The sequence below is a fragment of the Oryza glaberrima genome, chromosome 4, assembly GCF_000147395.1.
Source record: "Oryza glaberrima chromosome 4, OglaRS2, whole genome shotgun sequence".
Lineage (NCBI taxonomy): Eukaryota > Viridiplantae > Streptophyta > Magnoliopsida > Poales > Poaceae > Oryza > Oryza glaberrima.
In genome coordinates, this window is record NC_068329.1 from 28,656,022 (window position 1) to 28,675,464 (window position 19,443).

The window sequence follows — 19,443 nt, forward strand, 5'->3', positions numbered from 1 at the left end:
CATGTGAAGCGAGAAATGGGCCGTGGCCGTCTGATGAGGCCCATTACGAGAGAATCTGCTTCGGCCCAGGCCCAGCAACCTAGTAGCTCTTTCAAAAAGGCGAAACCACCCCCAACGGCGATTGGTTGATGGTGCGAAGCAAAGCATGCGGGGTAACACGCCACACAATGCTTGCACTCAACGAAGGCTAGCTAAGCTAAGCTTAAGTCATTGCCTCCCACTGCTCCGCTTGCTGCATGCTGCTCTATATCACTTGCTGTGTCCCGGTGTTTTCTCTCATCAGGATCAAGCTCGTCTCGTTGATCAATGGCATCAGACAAGTGCTCATCGTTTCTACTAGCAGCGGCAGCGGCTGCAGTGCTCGTCCTCGCGTCGGCGCCGGTGGCTCATTCCTGGAGCAAGGAGGGTCACATGCTCACATGCCGAATCGCGCAGGTGAATGATCACTATCAATCGAACCATTCCTGAACATTTAGGCTGAATGACTGATGATTATGATGCCGTGTTGGATGCAGGATCTGCTGGAGCCAGCCGCGGCGCACGCGGTGAGGAACCTGCTGACGGAGGAGGCGGACGGCGACCTGTCGGCGCTGTGCGTGTGGCCGGATCAGGTCAGGCACTGGTACAAGTACAGGTGGACGAGCCCTCTCCACTTCATCGACACCCCTGACAAAGCCTGCAGCTTCGTCTACTCAAGTACGCTTAGGCAACTCTTCTCCTCCATCAGTTTCTGAATTATGCTATACTCTGAATCTGCTGTGATAATGGTGTATATGTTGATCTGTCTGTCGCGTTTGGGTTTTCAGGGGATTGCCATGGCCCGGATGGTGCGGAGGATATGTGCGTCGCTGGCGCGATCGCGAACTTCACCTCTCAGCTTATGCACTATAATCACGGCAGCGCCGATCGCAAATGTGAGAACTACGCAGTTGTAGTATATCATATCAACCAATATAGTTTAGTTGTCATGTATCTCTTGTCTGACTGTTCATTTTCTTTCATATTGTTGTAACTGCTTGTAACGCAGATAACATGACTGAAGCACTGCTATTCTTGTCACACTTCATGGGAGATGTTCATCAGGTAACCTTACCAATTAGTCTACTCTCATGCACTCCCTGCAACAGTTCATACACATCAACATACTAACTATTTTATCTGTCCATCCAGCCAATGCATGTTGGGTTCACGAGCGACCAAGGGGGCAATACGATTAATCTACGCTGGTTCAGGCACAAATCCAATCTCCATCATGTAATCAACTTCCTTGATCCTTGCACATAATTCCTTCCATGTGAAAAACCTGCCGTTAAGCTCAATTTACTTAGGCCCTCTTTGTTTAGGCTTATAAGCCAACTTATAAATCGAAAAGTCTAAGCCTAAACAAACAAGCAGCTTTTCCGTTTGGCTTTTTTGAAGCCATAAGCCACTCTAACACTATTAAGCCAAAAGCTAGGTTGGATAAGCTTTTTTGGCTTATGTGAGGTAAATGTATGACTCAACCACTAAACTTAGGACATTAAATCCACCGGCTTATAAATCATATAAGCTAATAAGCTGACTTAAAAGTTTAGGCTAAACCTAAGCCTAAACAAAGAGGGTTACTTTTCAAGTCTGTCTGGTGTTTTTTCAGGTGTGGGATAGGGAGATGATACTCACAGCTATTGCTGAATTCTACGGCAAGGACATGGATGCGTTTCAAAAGGACCTTGTGCACAACTTCACCACGGTAAGAGAAAACTGCCTGAAAACAACTCTTCCAAGCAAAGAAACATGAGAAAAATTCCTGCAAAATTATTTTGAACGAACGAATTTCTGCAATTTTTCATCTCCAGGGAACGTGGTCTGATGACGTATCCTCTTGGGGAGACTGCGAGGATCTCCTGTCTTGCTCAACCAAGTCAGTACAATCCAAAATTCTGAAACCACAATTCTGTATTGTTTAACAAAGAAAGAATCGCCTTGGTTTTTTGCATTCGAATCATATTTTTCTATCATACAACAGGTACGCTACAGAGAGCATAAATTTGGCTTGCAAATGGGCGTACAACGATGTCCGTGAAGGCGAAACTCTGTCAGGTAATGCTGCCTTTGCTAGAACAAGCACACATCTCTGAAGTCTGAACCTAGCTGATGTCATGGGATTGTCAATTTGTTATTTCCAGATGACTACTTCGGCTCACGGCTCCCGATCGTGACACGACGAATCGCGCAGGGGGGAGTTAGGCTGGCCATGTTCTTGAATCGGCTCTTCGGGGAGCACAACCGTGACGTCGCATCACCAGCCTGAACTGATAGCTGCTTCAGAATTCAGAAAATTCAGAAGTTAACCACACGTGTAATCTAACGGCCGCATCCATTTCATTTTATTTTTACGTGATACGTGACTCTATTTTTACGATGAATAGTTGATGCCAACAATGCTGATTAATTAACCACATAGTAATACAAGTAAGCAACGCTTGAAATCAACAGGACATAGCAAATCAATTCCATTCTTTTCTGATCATAAAGAGATGTACATCCACATGTATGATTAATTGTATCTAGACAAGATTCAATGACTATACTACTCTCATTGCACCAAGCTGTTTCTGCTTTATAGCCTACTAGAATTTTTTTTTTTAAAAAAAATTGCTAGTATGCCCCAAAGTTGGGTTGCATACTCAGTTTTGCTACAAACTTGAGTGGCTTTGCAGATTTCATTTGCCAGAGAGTTCTGGCCGATATTCTCTCTTTATCGTGATTTTCTGCTTGATGCCGCGATGGTGAATTATCCCATGGGCTGCATGCATGGGCCAAATTACTCGCGTGTTACAGATTCTTTTGGAAATAATAATGATAGAGGTACGTTGCAATTTTTTTAACGCAGTCATGACAAATTTAGACATTCTTTATTTCTAATTTTACTGAATTTTGTTGTTTTTGTAAAGGAACAATATAAATAAGCCCGAAATGCTCTTCAGTCTTGACACCATAATTTTGGCCAGGATTTTTTGTTATCTCTAGTGAAATGACTATCAAACCGACTAGCATGGATAATGATCATCATCAGATGAATAATTAAACAGAAGACATGTGCATGCAACACACGCGTTTTCCAGCGCATAAATCTGACTGTTCCCTATCGAGATAGTAGTTCGACACTGACCAAAACGGGGAGTTTGTTTCACTAATCACGGCGCGGTTTTAGAGGCCCCACACCACGCACGCAGCAGCTAGGTGCTAATCTAACGTAGTTTTTTTTTTTTTGACGCAAATCTAACGTAGTTTTTTAGCGAAGCGAACCGCTGGATTCCACGGTGTTCGTCTCGCCACCTTCCATTTCTGTTTGATGATTTAATCCTCTGCCCAGTTCTTCACTGACAAGAACGAACAAGCTCGCCGCCATTGCCAAACCACCTTCTTCTTCTTCTTCGCCGCCGCCTCATCATCCACGATCAGGTCCATTTGGGAGATCAATGCGAAATTGTGCAGTTACTGCGTCGTTCTGGGGCGGAATTGATTGTGTTCTTCAGTCTATCTAATCCCTATTAATCGATCGTTGAGGGTTTGAGATCGGATTTGGCGATGGCGATTACGAAGGTTCTCGGATCGAAACCTGCCGACTGCTTCCAATTTCAAGATCCTAATTCCTGGTACTTCTTCACCTGTCGCTCGTCCTGTCCCCTATCGTATCTATCCCCAATCATCTCCTTGTTCATGTTTGAGACGCTTTGCGTGTGTTCATCTCCTAAACGATTCGTTAACTTCTATATATATGTATATATATATTTGCCTTCGTTAGGGTTCAATGTGATCCTAACATATGACTTGTTGATTGTGTCCCTGTAGCGCACAGACTGCATGGATTTTCTTCCATGAAAATTCTTCATTTCAGGTTTTTTTTTTCCAAAAAAAATATCGCTATCTTTGATCAGGTTAAGATGACAGTAACTCGATCATAATACACCTGTAAGATGAACTTAACTTTCAGTTTTGACCGAATGTAGCACATAACAGAGAAAATAAACTGAGATGTAAACTTTGACACATTAACAGAATAGATGAGCATATTTGAGATGAACAGTGCAGAATCTTTTGGGTCTCTTTCCTGCACTCTGCTAGTGGAATTGCATGTTATCCTGGTTTTTTTTTTTGACAAAATCAAAATTTCTCAATCTTGCAGGACTTGCATGACTGAGCTTGTAAGCGATGTGGTCGTTGAGGTTGGAGATTTCTCCTTCCATCTCCACAAGGTACATCTGCTACACTGATCTCTCTTTCAATCTCCTATCTTTTTCTAGTGCAAATGCACTATTGAGTCTTGAAGTACAAATGCGCAATAAATTGAACTCATTACACATGCGTCAACAATTTGGTTTCTTGATGAAAAGATATCATCTGTCATCCTGTTTTCTTGTTCCATGTCCTGTTTGAGGTAGCTGAAATCGATATATTGATGGATTATCTGATTTTTGTGACAGCTATTTGAGGGTTTAAATGAATGAATTAACTACTACAAAGATTAAAAAGAAATGTTCAAGAACAGGGACAGAAGCCTTAAATTCTGCATAATCTGAACATTTTAAGATTTTTCTCTACTGACGTGTGTCAAATTGCTCTTCCATTTCCAGTTCCCATTGATGAGCCGAAGTGGCACGCTGCAAAAGCTGATAAGCGAAGCAGCCGCCGGCGCCGACGACGGCGAGCCGTGCAGCGTCGAGCTCCACGACGTCCCCGGCGGCGCCGCGGCGTTCGAGCTGGCGGCCAGGTTCTGCTACGACGTCAGGGCGGAGCTCGACGCCGGGAACGTGGTCGCGCTGCGGTGCGCGGCGGAGCACCTCGGCATGACCGAGGACCACGGCGGCGAGGGCAACCTCGTCGAGCAGGCGGAGGCGTTCCTCCGCGACGTGCTCGGCAGCTGGGACGACGCCTTGCGCGCGCTGCGGTCGTGCGACGGCGCGCTCCTCCCGCTCGCCGAGGAGCTCCTCGTCGTGCCGCGCTGCATCGACGCGCTGGCGAGCAAGGCCTGCGCCGACCCGACCCTCTTCGGCTGGCCGATGGTGGAGTACTACACGGCGAGGGGCCTCGAGGAGACGGTGATGTGGAACGGCATCGCCACCGCCGGCAAGCCGAGGTCGCCGGGCCCGGACTGGTGGTACAAGCAGGCGTCGTCGCTGAAGCTGCCGGTGTACAAGAGGCTCATCACGGCGATGAGGTCCAAGGGCATGAGCCCCGAGAACATCGCCGGCTCGCTGACGCACTACGCCAAGCGCCACCTCTCCGGTCTGACCCGCCACTCCGGTTACGTCGGCGGCGGCGGCGCGTCGGGGACCGTGCTCTCGGACGTGGAGCAGAGGGCGCTCCTGGAGGAGATCGTCGCGCTGCTCCCCGTCGAGAGGGGCGTCGCCACGACGAGGTTCCTGCTCGGGCTCCTCCGCACTGCCACGATCCTGAACGCCGGCGCGGCGTGCCGCGACGCGCTGGAGAGGATGGCCGGGAACCAGCTCGAGGAGGCGGCTCTGGAGGACCTCCTGATCCCCAACACCGGCTACGCCGTCGAGACGCTCTACGACGTCGACTGCGTGCAGCGGATGCTGGAGCAGTTCGTCGCCGCGAACACGTCGGCGTTCGCCGCCTCGCCGGAGATCACGGACGAAGCCCAGCTGGTCGACGGCCCCTCCGGTGAGCTCATGCCGATCAGCACGGTGGCCAAGCTTGTCGACGGCTACCTCGCGGAGGTCGCGACGGACACCAACGTCAAGCTCTCCAAGTTCCAGAGCATCGCCGAGCTCGTCCCGGACTACGCAAGGGCCATCGACGACGGCATCTACCGCGCCATTGACATCTACCTCAAGGTAAGCAAACACTCGGAGAGACACAGTCTTGAACTGGACATTTTTCTATGGAAAAAATATTAAAAAAATTAGTCAAATTAATTGAGATAACATAAGTCTATAAAAAAACATGTAAGAATAAGGCCATGTTTAGATCTCATGGTAAAAAATTAATTTGTTCCCCTATCACATCGAATGTTTGGACACATATATGGAGTATTAAATATAAACGAAAAAAATAACTAATTATACAGATGACGTGTAAATTGCGAGACGAATCTTTTAAGCCTAATTGCTCCATGATCTGACAATGTAGTGCTACAGTAAACATTTGCTAATGACGGATTAATTAGGCTTAATAAATTCGTCTCGCAGTTTATAGACGGATTCTGTAATTTGTTTTGTTATTAGTCTACGTTAAATACTTCAAATGTGTGTACGTATATCCGATGTGACACGCCGAAACTTTACACCACTGATCTAAACACAGCCTAAATTTGATCTACAATTAGAAAAAAAATAAAAAATTCTAACAATTAATAATACATGTACAACAGATATAATTTGTTTTTTTTCTCTTGTATAGATCGAATTTAAACTTTCATGTTTGTGTAGTGTCCCATATTAACCCTAATCTATATTATCAAATTTTATGAATATTTTTTATATAACTTTCATGTCTCGAACTGCATTAGAGCAGCAACGTGATGATGCTCTGGCTGTGGACGCAGGCGCACTCGTGGCTGACGGCGTCGGAGAGGGAGCAGCTGTGCAGGCTGATGAACTGCCAGAAGCTGTCGCTGGAGGCGTGCACGCACGCGGCGCAGAACGAGCGGCTGCCGCTGCGGGTGGTGGTGCAGGTGCTCTTCTTCGAGCAGCTCCGGCTGCGCACCACGGTGGCCGGGTGGTTCTTCGTCGCCGACAACGTCGACCAGGGCTCCCCCATCGCCGCCGGCCGGTACGCGCCGGAGAGGAGCGGCGAGCTGGACTTCGGGGCGGGGCCGCCGGAGGAGGAGGATGGCGACGACGACGACGACGAGGCCCGGAACAACGTGCGGTCGTCGTCGTCGGCGACGATGAGCGTGGACGACATCAGGCAGCGGGTGGTGGAGCTCGAGGAGGAGTGCTCGAGCATGAGGGAGGAGATCCACCGGATCGGGAAGCCCAAGGGCGCGCTGAATAGGCTGTTCCGGAAGCTCGGGCTCGGCGGGAGGTCGGCGGCGAGGCGGCAGCAGCAGCAGTCGCCGCCGCCGCCGACGAGCTCCGGCGACGAGAGGCGGAAGTCGATGTCCTTGGAGTGTTAAGGTCTACGTGTGCGTTTCAGTTCGGTGTGTTTGTGTTACTGTTAGTTTGGTTAAATTATCATTTGTTCGAACTCTAGAATAGATTTTTCCCCCTTTTGGAACAGGAAGTTATTAGAACGTACACGGAGTATATCTATTGTCAAAATTCAGTTATTACTTTAGAATTTAGATGCAATCATGCAAATATTTGGTGAGGGTGCTTGTCTAGAGAACGTGCTGCATAGAATACAATACAAGTACCTTAAGGTTCAAACAATATGCAATAGATGAGTACTCCCTCCGTCCTAAAAAAAAAAAAAAAAGACAAACTCTGGTTTACGTGTCCAACATTTGACTGTCCGTCTTATTTGAAAAAATTAAAAAGATAAGTCACGCATAAAGTATTAATCATGTTTTATCATCTAACAACAATAAAAATACTAATTATAAATTTTTTTCATATAGGACGGACAGTCAAACGTAGGCACGGAAACCCACGGTTTGCCTTTTTTTTTTGAACGGAGGGAGTAATGACTAAGCTAGGTTTATTTTATCTATAACTTTCTTTTTAGGTACCCATGCGGCCATGCAACATTTGCATTACAGGTGCAATCTTGAAGGTTTGTCTTAAGGAGAAATTTTTAGCAAAAACCATGAGCAGAAGCGGAAACACTAACATTCCACTCTAAAAAACGAAAGCCAAGCTCGCTCACTTCTCTGTAAGTATGTACTCCTACTAGCCAGCATCAGGATTTCTGATTTCATAAACTCGACCCCCGAAAATCATCATCATTGTACAGAAGAAAATTTACATCCGCAGCAAAATCGGCAATTCTATCCAAATTGTGCCTCAACTGGCGACTAAAACATCAAGAATGCCAAGTAGCTTGTAGCTACATGCCAAAAATTATTAGCTCTGTTAAAAGGAGGAAAGTTCAGCAGCCGCCTGACAGGAATGGCTCTGGCTCCTATATATTCAGGTATTTGCAATATGGTCTTAAGATATTTGTGATTGGACTGAGTAACGTAAGTCTGCAACTCGCAGATCTTGTTGAATACTACATTGATGAAAAAAATCACGAGAATGTGATGGAAGAAGCATAAGAATGGAGGAGAGTAAGCGTCTGCTCTGCTATTGCACGTTTCCTTGCCTGCTTCACCCACTCGCTAGCTATTTCTGCTGCTTCACTCCCTTGTAACCCTCTTTCCAAGGCCTCCGCTGCTCCGCTCAAGTCTCCATGTATAATCAAGTTCTCCACTCTGTTTAGAAGAGACTCAATTCCGTCTCCAGATTGGTCCTCTTTGATCTGAAAACCATTTACACAAAATTTAGAAATCCAGTTTGATGTTATATGACAGACCACTGTTAGTGTTTATCATGCAAGAGGGAATTTTTGAGATCACTTGACTGCCAAACAAATTAAGAACAAGAAAACGGAAGCTTGATAACCAGCTAGCTGAAGAAACTTATTCTATTCGATGGACGGTTCAGTGTCAGGCAACAATGCAATAGGGAAATCTAAAAAAAAGTGCTCAAATCAAAGCTGGTAAAGATCCCCTAGGGCAAATAGGGCCACTACAAGTCAAAAGTGGTAAGGAAATACAATGCCTGGAATAGACACTACTAATAGGTAGTTGACCAGAAAATTCAGAACCAGCACACAAAATATTTCAGTCACATCAATATAAAAAAGCTAATTGATGATCAGTAAGAAAACAACGTCAATTTATTTTCACCTTAATGGATGAAGCCACATGAGCAACAGCATGAGTCAGCATACCACCACCACCCGCTGGTATAAGGCTGAAATGCCTGACTGTTTCCTTCAAGGAATTAAACTGCAACAAGAAATAATGATATATCATTTATTCTGGACTAATTATTGGGTAGCCAAGCCAGTTTTTCTCAGCGAGCATTCATGATTAGCAACAGTTAATATTTGGAGCAGGTATTTAGGAGCAAAACAAGCAAGAAGGTGGAGGCATCATTAGAATTCTCACACAATGATGAGTTAATAATGTCGAGCGGTGTGGCACACTAAGTAATAAGGCTATGAGCTGTAATCATTTATTGCAACACAAGGAACTTACCTTTTGTTTCAAATCCATAGGGGTATCTGATCCGTACTCGAGAACATCTTCTGGAATTGATGAAAGAGCCAATTCTAACAGTGAGTCCTTATCAATACCTTCAAGAGATTTGCGCAATTGATCCACCTCTGTCCGGATTGGTGATCCGGTGGATAGAGCATCTTCCAAAGCAAGAGTACCCTGCAAGAAGAGTTACACGTCAGTTGACATGAACTTAGGAAGCCTGAAAGAAAAAAGTGAGATGATAACTAAGCTTGAAATACTTGGATGGCATCAAAGTGAGGATCTTACCAGAGCAAGCTTATGAACCGAATGACTCTGCCGAGTTTCTTCAGATCGTGCATAAAACGCCATGCACAAAGCATCTATCTGAAAAATATGCAAAAAGAAAAAAAGCGAAATTAAAAAAATACAAGCAATCTGAACTTCCATGTATTGCACAAATTGTTGTTCTAGCAATGAAAGACATATCAGGAGATAGGATAAGAGAGTTCACTATGTCATATTGCTTCACCAGGAGAAACTAGACCAATTAATATAAAATTATACTTAATGGTCAATATTTAGGGAAAAACTGTCTAATAAAAGCAGAATTGAAAGGCGTAACATATAAGGCATAGGACCCCAATAGATGAAATTTGCGTGCTATCATTGGTTCTAGTTCAATATGTTAGCACAATATAGAGTGTAGAGTTGCATGATATGAGGAGTTTGATGAGCGATTTTCATATCGATAGAACAAACAGTAATTCCATACGTTCAATATGTTAGCACAATATAGAGTGTAGAGTTATGGCTGCAAGACAAATAGATAGTAAAGACAGCATACTGTCAGAGCCTAATGTTGTCTGGACGAGTAATCATGAGAATTTGAGATAGATATAACCATATAACCTCAAGAAGATATTTGAATGACAAAATCCGTATTTAATTGTACGATCTGATGAGAAAATTGTCAGGATATCATGTACTCCCTCCATCCCAATTTAAGTGCACCTAGGACCGAATGTGACATTTCATAGTACAACGAATATGGACAGGCATCCAAACCTAAGCGCACTTATATTGGGACGGAGGGAGTAGATACTATTTTTTTAATGTATTATGCCTTAGTGTATTGCAACATAAAAAATTATCAGTGAGCCAACCTAATCAGTATAGGCACAACCAGACAGCTTAGAGAGGAACACAGTAAAAAAAAAAAATGTGAACACATTCATAAGGTTTATCTTAGCATGCTAAGACATGCTAAGACACTAATTTTTAATGTATTATGCTTTAGTGTATTGCAACATCACAAATTATAAGCAAGCCAACCTAATAGGCACAACCAGATAGCTTACAGAGGAACACAGTAAAAAAAAATATGTGAACACACCCATAAGGTTTATCACGCTAAGACACGCTATGAACACAGAGATCATGAGGAAGAACTTCTAAAAAAGTATGTTAATTTACTATGAAGAGGGAATTATGGTGGTTTCAATTGCAAAAGGAAGTATATAACATTATCCTTTGCCCTCAGTGTTCTAATCATTACCACTAAACATGTGCACACTAAATCATCTGTCTTTCCTGGCCTAACCACCCACAAAAGAAGGAGAGCAAGTCATCCAAGGTAACCCACCAGCTGCAAATATAAATCTGCACCAATATTTTAGGCTATCAAGGCTGCTACCTAGGTGAGTGCTTAAACATGGGGTCACAGCATGCATTAATATCTAATAGCCAATTAGAACATTGCCTGCAATAAAATAAAAGATAGCAAAAGTCCATACATTGAGATTTGCTTCAGCAATCTGTTCGATCTGGGATGCTCTCTCTTTTGCAAGAGCTGCAGCAAGCTCAGCCTTTGCTAACTCGCGAACCTTCTCAACTTGTTGACTTGTTTCCTCATCCTGTTACATTAGCCATACCAATGTCAACTATGTAATGATTAGCATAAAGAGGGCAGAGAGTTTATAGCAGATAGAAAACAAATCTGACAGACCTTCTGCTGCAGCTCATCCCTTAGCTTTTGTTCAGCATTTTCTTGCAGTTCCTTAATCACAGCAGCTGACTTCAATTTCTCTTTCTTCAGCTCCTAAAACAAAACAAAAGGAGAAAAGAAGATTAAAACCACCACAAAAAAATAATCAATCTGAAATTAAAATATAAACAAGAGACACGATCTGCATTCTATAGGAAAGAGAGATTATATACAGGTCTAGTGAAGTGAAGCGAAGGCATATAGAGCAAAAAAATTTTGCTTTTTGTGTAAATTTAAATTACATATCCACAGAAAAAATGAAAAGGTTTAACTCCTCCTTCCCTCTCCAAATGTAGGTTGTCATGGTATTCGTGCAGTCAAACACTTCGAACTTTAAAACTCCATATATGTATATTAGCCACATGGCATCTGAATATTTATGTAATTTTTTTCATGATATTATTATTAAAAAAACCTATGGTCAAAGTCTTAAAGATAGAGGATGAAAAGTAAAAAGGACCTAAATCTTGAGATATAGGTATGCGTCAAGCTGTGCATATTTATATAGCTGAGCAGGTCTTTTCTCGGTGAGAAACATTGTTTGCATCCAGCAGAATACAATGTTTATGGAAACATGATCAAAGAGACTAGCGATAATAAAATATAAAATGTCACAGACCTTGTCCAGAATTGCTGCCTCTTCAGCATACATGAGCTCCCGAGCCCTGGTGTCCTTCAGCTCCTTTTCATATTTCTCCTGAGAAAACATAAGCAGAGTACTGACCATTATAAAATGTAATAGTATAAAATCAAAAGAATCAATTATAAACGTCATTTGTCAAATTTGGAACTGCTACAAATCCACAAAACATCAGTTCAACAGAAGAAAAGAGGGAACATAATACTGTAAATCACAAAGGCATGCTAGTGTTGAAACTCAATGCAGTAAATAACGAAGCAGTCATAATATGAAATCGAAAGCAAACCTTCAACTTCCTTTTCTCTTCTGAATACATGTAAGCATCTGCATCTGCCTGCTTTCTTTCAGCAGCATGAATAGCCTCTATGATATCAAGTACAATTTTCCCATCATCAGAAGTTCCCGTACTAATAACACCATCGTGTTTACTTTCCTTAGCACCCTGATAAGAGAAAACATCAGATATATTAACATTGAAAAGGTACCATTAAATTATTTCTATCAACCTTGTAATTAGAAAGTATTTCATCGATATTAGTACCACAACAATGACTAAAGAGGAGAGCGTACCATGTCTTTAGAATTATCAGGTTCTTGTAGTAAATATGTCTCAGCCAGAGATTTATGTTCAACTGCACCAGCGCTTGATGGATCCTGCAGACAACGATTAGTTCGATGAGATTGTTGTGCCAGTGTCATTATTCAGTATTCAGAAACTGCATCACCAAATAATATGAAAGCATAAGACTTTGGCAAGATGATGCTAAATGCACATATTGTTGGGGGTGTTGCTAAAGAGTAATCATAAGAACTAAAACATAGATTGGCACCAACCGATTGTGCCATTTGATCTGCATATTGTGTAGTCCATAACTACACTAATTTGTTTTAAATGAAGCACCATAGGAATTCATTTCAAATTTTACATTCTAAAGGATCTCTCAAGTCCAAAAGGAGCTTCCAATTGAGTCAATCCTACTCCAGTATAAGTCCTTCATTCATGTTAACTTAGCAGTCAAACGCCTCCTCCCCGTCCCCCATCTGTCCTCCATTTGATGTAATCCAATTTTGACTTTAAGTTTAACATAACTCATGTGGACTGACTCAGCCTTCCATTGATTGCTCAAAAAATATATATTATAAGACAAGTAGTTTCATTTGTAAACCATCGCTCCAGAGTATAGAATCCTTATACGCAAAAGAAGTTACTAATCATCCTTCAACCCACAGAAGTCATGCAGTTGCCAAAATGGAAAGTTAAAAAATATAAGATGTTGCAGTCGACCAATCAAAATAAATATGATGGTAAGGATGGGCATATAGCAAGTAGACATAAGTTTTCCCCACAAAAATAATAATAATAGAGAAGATCACTGAAGTTCAAACCTTTGGTCCATCTGTATCTGTGTGTACATGATGGGAAGGACCTGCTGTTGCTAGGCTCGATTGTACCGGAGAAACTGAAGTGGTTGTCTTGTCAGTTTGTTCAGGAAGAACTTCTCCTGTTGCCTTATCATCAACACTTGGATTTATGTCAATAACAGGAATATCTTGGGACAGTGGTTTAGCAGCAGCTCCATGTTCATCTGGAATTTGCGGTGTCCCCTGGGCAAGGGTTTCTTTTTCCTTTTCTTCAGAGGAAACAGTCTGCTCATCAGTGGTTGGAATTTCTGGTGGACCCATCCCTTCAGTTGGAAGGTCCTTTTGAGGATGAGCCTCGTTGTTACTGTTCTGAACAATGTCAACATTTGGATCTGATACTACTTGCTTCTCATCAACTTTTTGTTCAGAAGGAGCCTTCAGATCTTCGTATATCTTTCTGATATTTTTTTCCTTCATTGTAGAGGGAAATATTATATCCTTAAATTGATCGTCTATGTAGCCAGCTTGATAAGCAGCCATAGCAGCAGCGCCGACCATCAGAGTTCCAAGCAGAACTTTCGGAACATTGCTTCCTGACTGAGAAGGTTCTCCTTGAGGGCCAGGGACAGTATTCTGTGTTGAACTCTGTTGGGAAGCTTTTGTCGACTTGCTTCTGGGTCGAAGAAATGCTGGACTTGGGACCTGTTAAAAAGGTATGTGTGTCATTTATAGCCCCCCAAAAAATACTATGTAAGAAGAAAGTGGTTTATGACAGTAACAGACAGAAGAAATCATAAGTAGCCTCTTTTCCGTAGAGACTTTTGTGTTTTTTCTATACCTCATTAATGGGATCAACATTCAACAAGAAACATTACAGTATATCACAAAAGCATTATGAATGGGATTGAAAAGAAACAACATATTGCAAAAGCATCACGAATGGGATAGACAAGAAGCAACAGATTGCAAACACATTACCAAATCTAGTAATCTGCTATCGAATTGTGCATTCAATGCACATGAAAAATGACTGCATTTGTGTGTACAAAATGGAGTGAGCACAAGAAAAAGATGGAGATGCACAGAGTTTGGCAGGTCAAATCAACTGAGCCTGAGGTTGTCCTTGCGTCAATACTGCTCCCAGCAGAATAAGTAGCATTACATATTATCATGAGAAGATAGTATGGTTATTTTTTTTCTGATACAAGAATTCATCATGGACTTTTCTGTGTTTTTCACTTCTTTATGTGATAATCAGCATTTTACACAGAGAAGTAAACAAACTGCATATACAGCTAAATAAAGAAAAATATTAAATCAAGTTACAAATATCATAGTTCAAGCAAGGGCAGTCTAAGTGGATTTTGTTTATCTTTTGGTACCACATTAAGTTAAAGTCTTTGAATCCAAACAACTGCCTTCCAAACATTGTTATAGTCGGAACAACTACTGCAGAACTGTGTCTCGCATCAACTAGAAAGTTTCACAGAATCACAGCAGAAGTTTTTTTTAATCAATGAATAAATCAAGCTTTCTATACTCTAGGAGGGCCATTTGATTGCACTAGTCAATTGATCAATCTAATATAGATAAAAGAAAATCGCACACAACAATTCCTTAGTTCATGTGATGTTCCACAACATTAAATACGTAATACCTACAATGTGTAAAACTGGTACAAAATTCAGCATAGCAGCTCTGCAAGATACAAATAGATATGGTTATTAGCTTAGGTCCCCAATATCATCATAAGACCTTAGACAAATCAAGCAGAAAACTGGTTCAATGTAACAGCATTATGCTCCAAATAGTCCTTGATTTGCTAGGCCCATATCAAAACACAGAGACACTAAGGTCCTATGTTAATACAACTGTAAATATTAGCAGCATTTTCTATCTATTCGCGCATCAGTACACATTCCATCAATTTAATGAGTAAGCATGCCAATTCAAGAGTGCCCCAAGTAAAGCTCCCTCAGAAAACTACCGATTTGCCTACACAGCAAGCGCCTCACAGAACAAACAACTTGATCGACCGCAAACAAACGGAAACGGAAATGCTAACCTCGCTGGAGATCGGCCTAGGGATCCTCCTAAGAGGCCGCAGCGGGTACAGATCCCGCACGCACCTGCAATAGAGGCGGGGAGGAACGAGCATTAGGCCAGGAAACCCTAACTCGGATGGGACAAACATCTACAGGGTGTGGGTGTGCCCTTACCGGCGCAGCATGGCGGGCGACCTCCGCCCCCTTGTTCTTCTCGCCGCTGCGGAGGGGGAGGGGTGTAGAGGGACGTCGCTCCGATCGTCCCGCAAGGTCTCCGCCTCGCGACCGCGGCGGCGGCGGCAAGCCGGCGAGGGAGGCGGCGGCGGGTGGAGAGGCGGAAGCGCGGCGTTGCGTTGTGTTGTGCGGCTTCGCGAATGAAAGCTTCCGGAGAGGTGGGGTAGCGGAGTGCTTAAGGTAAACTAATCTGAGGGGTAAAATGTAAAATTCACCGCACGGCCCAGTCACGTGTCTATCCCATTCAGAGCGTCCACGCCTATTACGCAATTCTTTTACAAGAAAAGCCACTCGAAATGTTTCCCATAAAAATGTCAGAAAGATGGAAGATGCAGCAGTTTGATATTCTATAAAAAAATGAAATGTACTACCATGTTTTTCAAATCAAAAATTTGAAGTTCATTTGGTGAAAGTTATTATTTTTTTTTTTTGTAAATAGAAGAATAGTGAGGATGGTAGAGATTATTAGCTACGGAGGACATGAAAATACGGTCGATACATGAATGTGTACCAAACATCACCTTGGCTGATACTCGCATTTGTAGATTGGCCACTTCCAGTTCGAATCGAAAAGGTATTTCGCGAATCATCATAATCCAAAGTTCTGGGGGTTTTTTTTCCTCTTTACTAGAACTTGTCCTGCTGCTTACAAAAAAAGAACAACAGAAATGGGCAGCATATACAAACTACAATCATCTCGAATCTCGACCGCGTTATTCCCATTTCCCAGAAAGAAAAAGAAAACAACGGGCCGATTTTGACGCGAACTTGCCCAGTTCGTCAGCCCATCAACCAATCTGGAGCTCACAAACAGGTGACGTCTTCTGCCCTTCTCTGCAGGATTGAGCAAAGGCTCAACACTTAACTGAATCTTCCTGTTAGTTTCCTCGCATTACATGTACAACATCTCCAGGTAAAGAACAACCAAACAGTATACCCTACAACAGTCAGAACCTTTTGTCTACCAGTCAATACTAACACCGAAAACGCGACAGTTTTAACAGGAGCTGGACTACCAAAAATGTCACTGAGATTGGGGGTGGAAGAATTGCATCCCCGGGGGCGGCTGCAAAGGCCTGAAAGACGGCGCGCCGGACTGCTGAAGGGCGAACTGCATTGGTGGTCCGACGTTCATCGGCATTTGTTGCTGAAGCATCGTTGGTGCGGGCGGTGGCGGCTGAGTCTGTGGCATTATACCCATTGGTGGCTGGGGTGTTGAAGGTGAGGGCCTTGCTAGGTTCATCATCTGTGGCGGTGGAGGCGGTGGTGGAGCCATGGTGCTCATATTGTACGCCATGCCCATCATTACACCACCAGGCTGCTGGACAAACTGATGGGGAGGGGCCTGGTAGATATTGTATTGGGGTTGAGGTGCAGGAGGCTGGTTTTGCATAGGAGTCTGCTGAACTAAGATTGCCTGGGGCTGCTGTGCTGTTGTGGTGGTCATTTGTGGCATTGGAACAAAAGCGGCAGCATTCGCGACACTTGGGACCTGTGAGGAATGTTCGATTTTCAGCCTCTTATCCTGGCGAGTTTCGGATGAATTTTTGGCTTCCTCAGCAGCAAACTTGGAAAGTGCAGATTGCAGTATCTGCTGAGAGTTTGATGATGCTGCAATCTTGTCTGCGAGGATAGCAGCAGCTGTCTTCTGCTGATCCTTCGCCTGCCCATTAGAAAGTGGCTTTCCTGGTTCTACTGAGGATAAGGGCTTGGACGAAGGAATGACTGGCTCATTCTTGAGTTTCCGTTGCATGTTGGCTGCTTCTTCTACCATAGCTTCAGCCAGCTGTTAATCAAAACATAGGAATAATATATTTTACATCAATACATGCTACAACATCAGTCTTTAATAAAATTTGTGATGTTTAGACAACATTACCTGTAACTGAGTACGGACTTTCTCCAGCTCAGATTCCTGAAATAACATTACAAGTAAGCTTTTGCAAATACCAACTCAATTGCATACGGAAAATGGAAATGCATTACTATAAATAATCACAACAGTTGTTTCTGACCTGTTCCTGCAATGCCTCCTTCAGTTCAGACACAACAGTTGCTCTATTTGCTTCAACTACTTTAAGCTTTTCAATGCATTCTGTCATGCTATCCTCCTCTTCCTTTAGTTCTGTGCAAAGGGTTTCACGACGAGGATCATCACCTACAGATAAGGAATAACTTGAGAATATGTACTAAGACAGCTAAGATGGAGGATTCATGTCAATAACAAATAATATAAAGCACCTTTACTACAAGCACTGCTAACATCCTTCTGCATCTTTCCAACACGCCGCATTGAGGTTTTGCATTTCTCCAGATCAGAGTCTTCATCTGCTTGTTCACTGAGAACAGTGTGCAGTGCAGATACAATCTTCTCAGCGGTTCCCCCAACACCTAGTCTCTGAAAACAAAATGATAAGAGTTTAAGAGAATTTTCATAACACTTTCCAATGCTGAAGAACATAATTTAGCAGATGGGGTAGGAAAAAATAAGCTTACAAGTTTTACAGAACGAGAGTCTCTTTTGACGATCTTTATTGAGGAACCGTGAGACCGTTTTTTGGTCATATCTAATACAGGCAGGGGAGCAGTTCCAAGCATCACATCCTTGATGCCCCCCGCACGTGAACCAAAAACTCTCCTTTCTTGCCATATTTCAACCTACAGCACATATTACTGCAGTATTAAATGATTGCAGTTTTCACGGTTATTCGTATTAGATATTGGAGGATTTTATAAAAGAATATATTAAATATACAGCAGTAATCATCAAATAGCTCTTATCACCAATATCTCCAACTAGATGTAATAAATTCCTATCAGTAGACAAATTATACTCACCAGCCTACTGACCACCTTCTTCCCGCGCTCATCACCGTTTTCAGTTACATCTTTCAACGCACCAGGGAGAACCTTCCAGAATTCTTCTACAAACTCTGTACCGTTGCGCTTACTGTTCTGTAAGATATCATTAGCAAGATAGAGAAAAGGGGTCTTCTGTTCATTTCCAGAGCTGTGAAACTGCTTCGCCCATGTCTGGACAATTTGCTCTGCATTCTTCCGATGGTATATGCACCAATGCGAAAGAGCTAGTAGTCGCGAAGAATTAAAGTCAAGGGAACAAATTAGATCATGGAAAGACATGTTCAGACAAACAAAACCATGGATTTGCGCCACCTAAATATGTCACAGGATTCTAAGTCAACATGTACCTATTTTCGGTAGGTTTACTAATAAACAGTATAGCAATCAGAGAGCTACTAACAACACAAGAACCCTCTCTACCAATGGTGTAAAAAGGACACACAAGAACCCGCACTTGTTCAAGCTACAAGATGCTTTCTTGCGTGCTACCCGCACATCTGCAACTCGTAGATATATCCACTTAAAGTTGAAGGAAGTTGCTAGCTATTGACAAACATAACACGATAGTATGATACACAGTCTCAGGAGGGAAAAATGAAGAAGGGAGACTTGATTCCCAACAGTAATCGTGAAAGGGCGCAAGATATGAAGTGTAAAAAAAAATTGCAACTTTACACGAAACATCGACACACACCCCTAAAGAAACACCCAAATTCTCGCGAAGATTTAGCACGAGGAAAGCTGGATGGGTAAAGGATACTCTCGATGCATTGCTGCGTGTTGTTGAGCTTGGCGAGCTTCTCGGCGAGTATCTCCTCGCTGAACGCGCTGTTGTTCATGGCCTCCCCCACCGAAACAGCAAAGCAGGAGCAGCTCGAATCGGCGCTGGGCGGGGGCGCGCAAATCTCGCGGGCGGGGGAGGGTGTGGGCAGGGAGAGCCCTAGGTGGAAAGGGAGCGAGGAGACCGCGGCGGCGGCGGCGGAGGCATTCCGCCGAAATCTCGAGGAGTGGATGGATCGGGATGGCTAGGGTTTGGGGGAGGTAAGAAAGAAGAGGGGGTGACTCTGGCTCGAGAGCG

At 43.2% G+C, this 19,443-nt stretch overlaps 4 protein-coding genes across 4 annotated transcripts; 2 read left to right on the top strand and 2 right to left on the bottom strand.

Annotated features, from left to right (window-relative positions):
• The first annotated feature begins 6 nt into the window (after positions 1–6).
• LOC127770297 (endonuclease 1) lies at positions 7–2,572 on the top strand. The gene is made up of 9 exons (XM_052295958.1): positions 7–435; positions 516–696; positions 807–914; positions 1,028–1,083; positions 1,171–1,254; positions 1,634–1,729; positions 1,836–1,900; positions 2,006–2,079; positions 2,166–2,572. The coding sequence occupies exons 1-9, from the start codon at positions 307–309 to the stop codon at positions 2,288–2,290; spliced, it is 918 nt and encodes a 305-aa protein (XP_052151918.1). The 5' UTR covers positions 7–306; the 3' UTR covers positions 2,291–2,572.
• Positions 2,573–2,879: 307 nt separating this feature from the next.
• On the top strand, positions 2,880–7,353 carry LOC127771500 (BTB/POZ domain-containing protein At5g03250-like). The gene is made up of 4 exons (XM_052297420.1): positions 2,880–3,638; positions 4,169–4,238; positions 4,617–5,840; positions 6,551–7,353. Exons 1-4 carry the CDS (start codon positions 3,571–3,573, stop codon positions 7,121–7,123), a joined length of 1,935 nt encoding a protein of 644 aa, XP_052153380.1. The 5' UTR covers positions 2,880–3,570; the 3' UTR covers positions 7,124–7,353.
• Positions 7,354–7,934: 581 nt separating this feature from the next.
• LOC127770322 (MICOS complex subunit MIC60) lies at positions 7,935–15,663 on the bottom strand. The gene is made up of 12 exons (XM_052295987.1): positions 15,444–15,663; positions 15,290–15,353; positions 13,249–13,926; positions 12,433–12,516; positions 12,149–12,304; positions 11,842–11,919; positions 11,184–11,276; positions 10,972–11,091; positions 9,485–9,562; positions 9,194–9,373; positions 8,840–8,941; positions 7,935–8,409 (listed from the first exon to the last, which is right to left on the bottom strand). The coding sequence occupies exons 1-12, from the start codon at positions 15,452–15,454 to the stop codon at positions 8,179–8,181; spliced, it is 1,875 nt and encodes a 624-aa protein (XP_052151947.1). The 5' UTR covers positions 15,455–15,663; the 3' UTR covers positions 7,935–8,178.
• A 432-nt stretch (positions 15,664–16,095) lies between these two features.
• On the bottom strand, positions 16,096–19,443 carry LOC127770323 (uncharacterized). Its single transcript, XM_052295988.1, has 7 exons — positions 19,126–19,443; positions 18,342–18,589; positions 18,000–18,161; positions 17,745–17,901; positions 17,519–17,661; positions 17,383–17,418; positions 16,096–17,289 (listed from the first exon to the last, which is right to left on the bottom strand). Exons 1-7 carry the CDS (start codon positions 19,202–19,204, stop codon positions 16,528–16,530), a joined length of 1,587 nt encoding a protein of 528 aa, XP_052151948.1. The 5' UTR covers positions 19,205–19,443; the 3' UTR covers positions 16,096–16,527.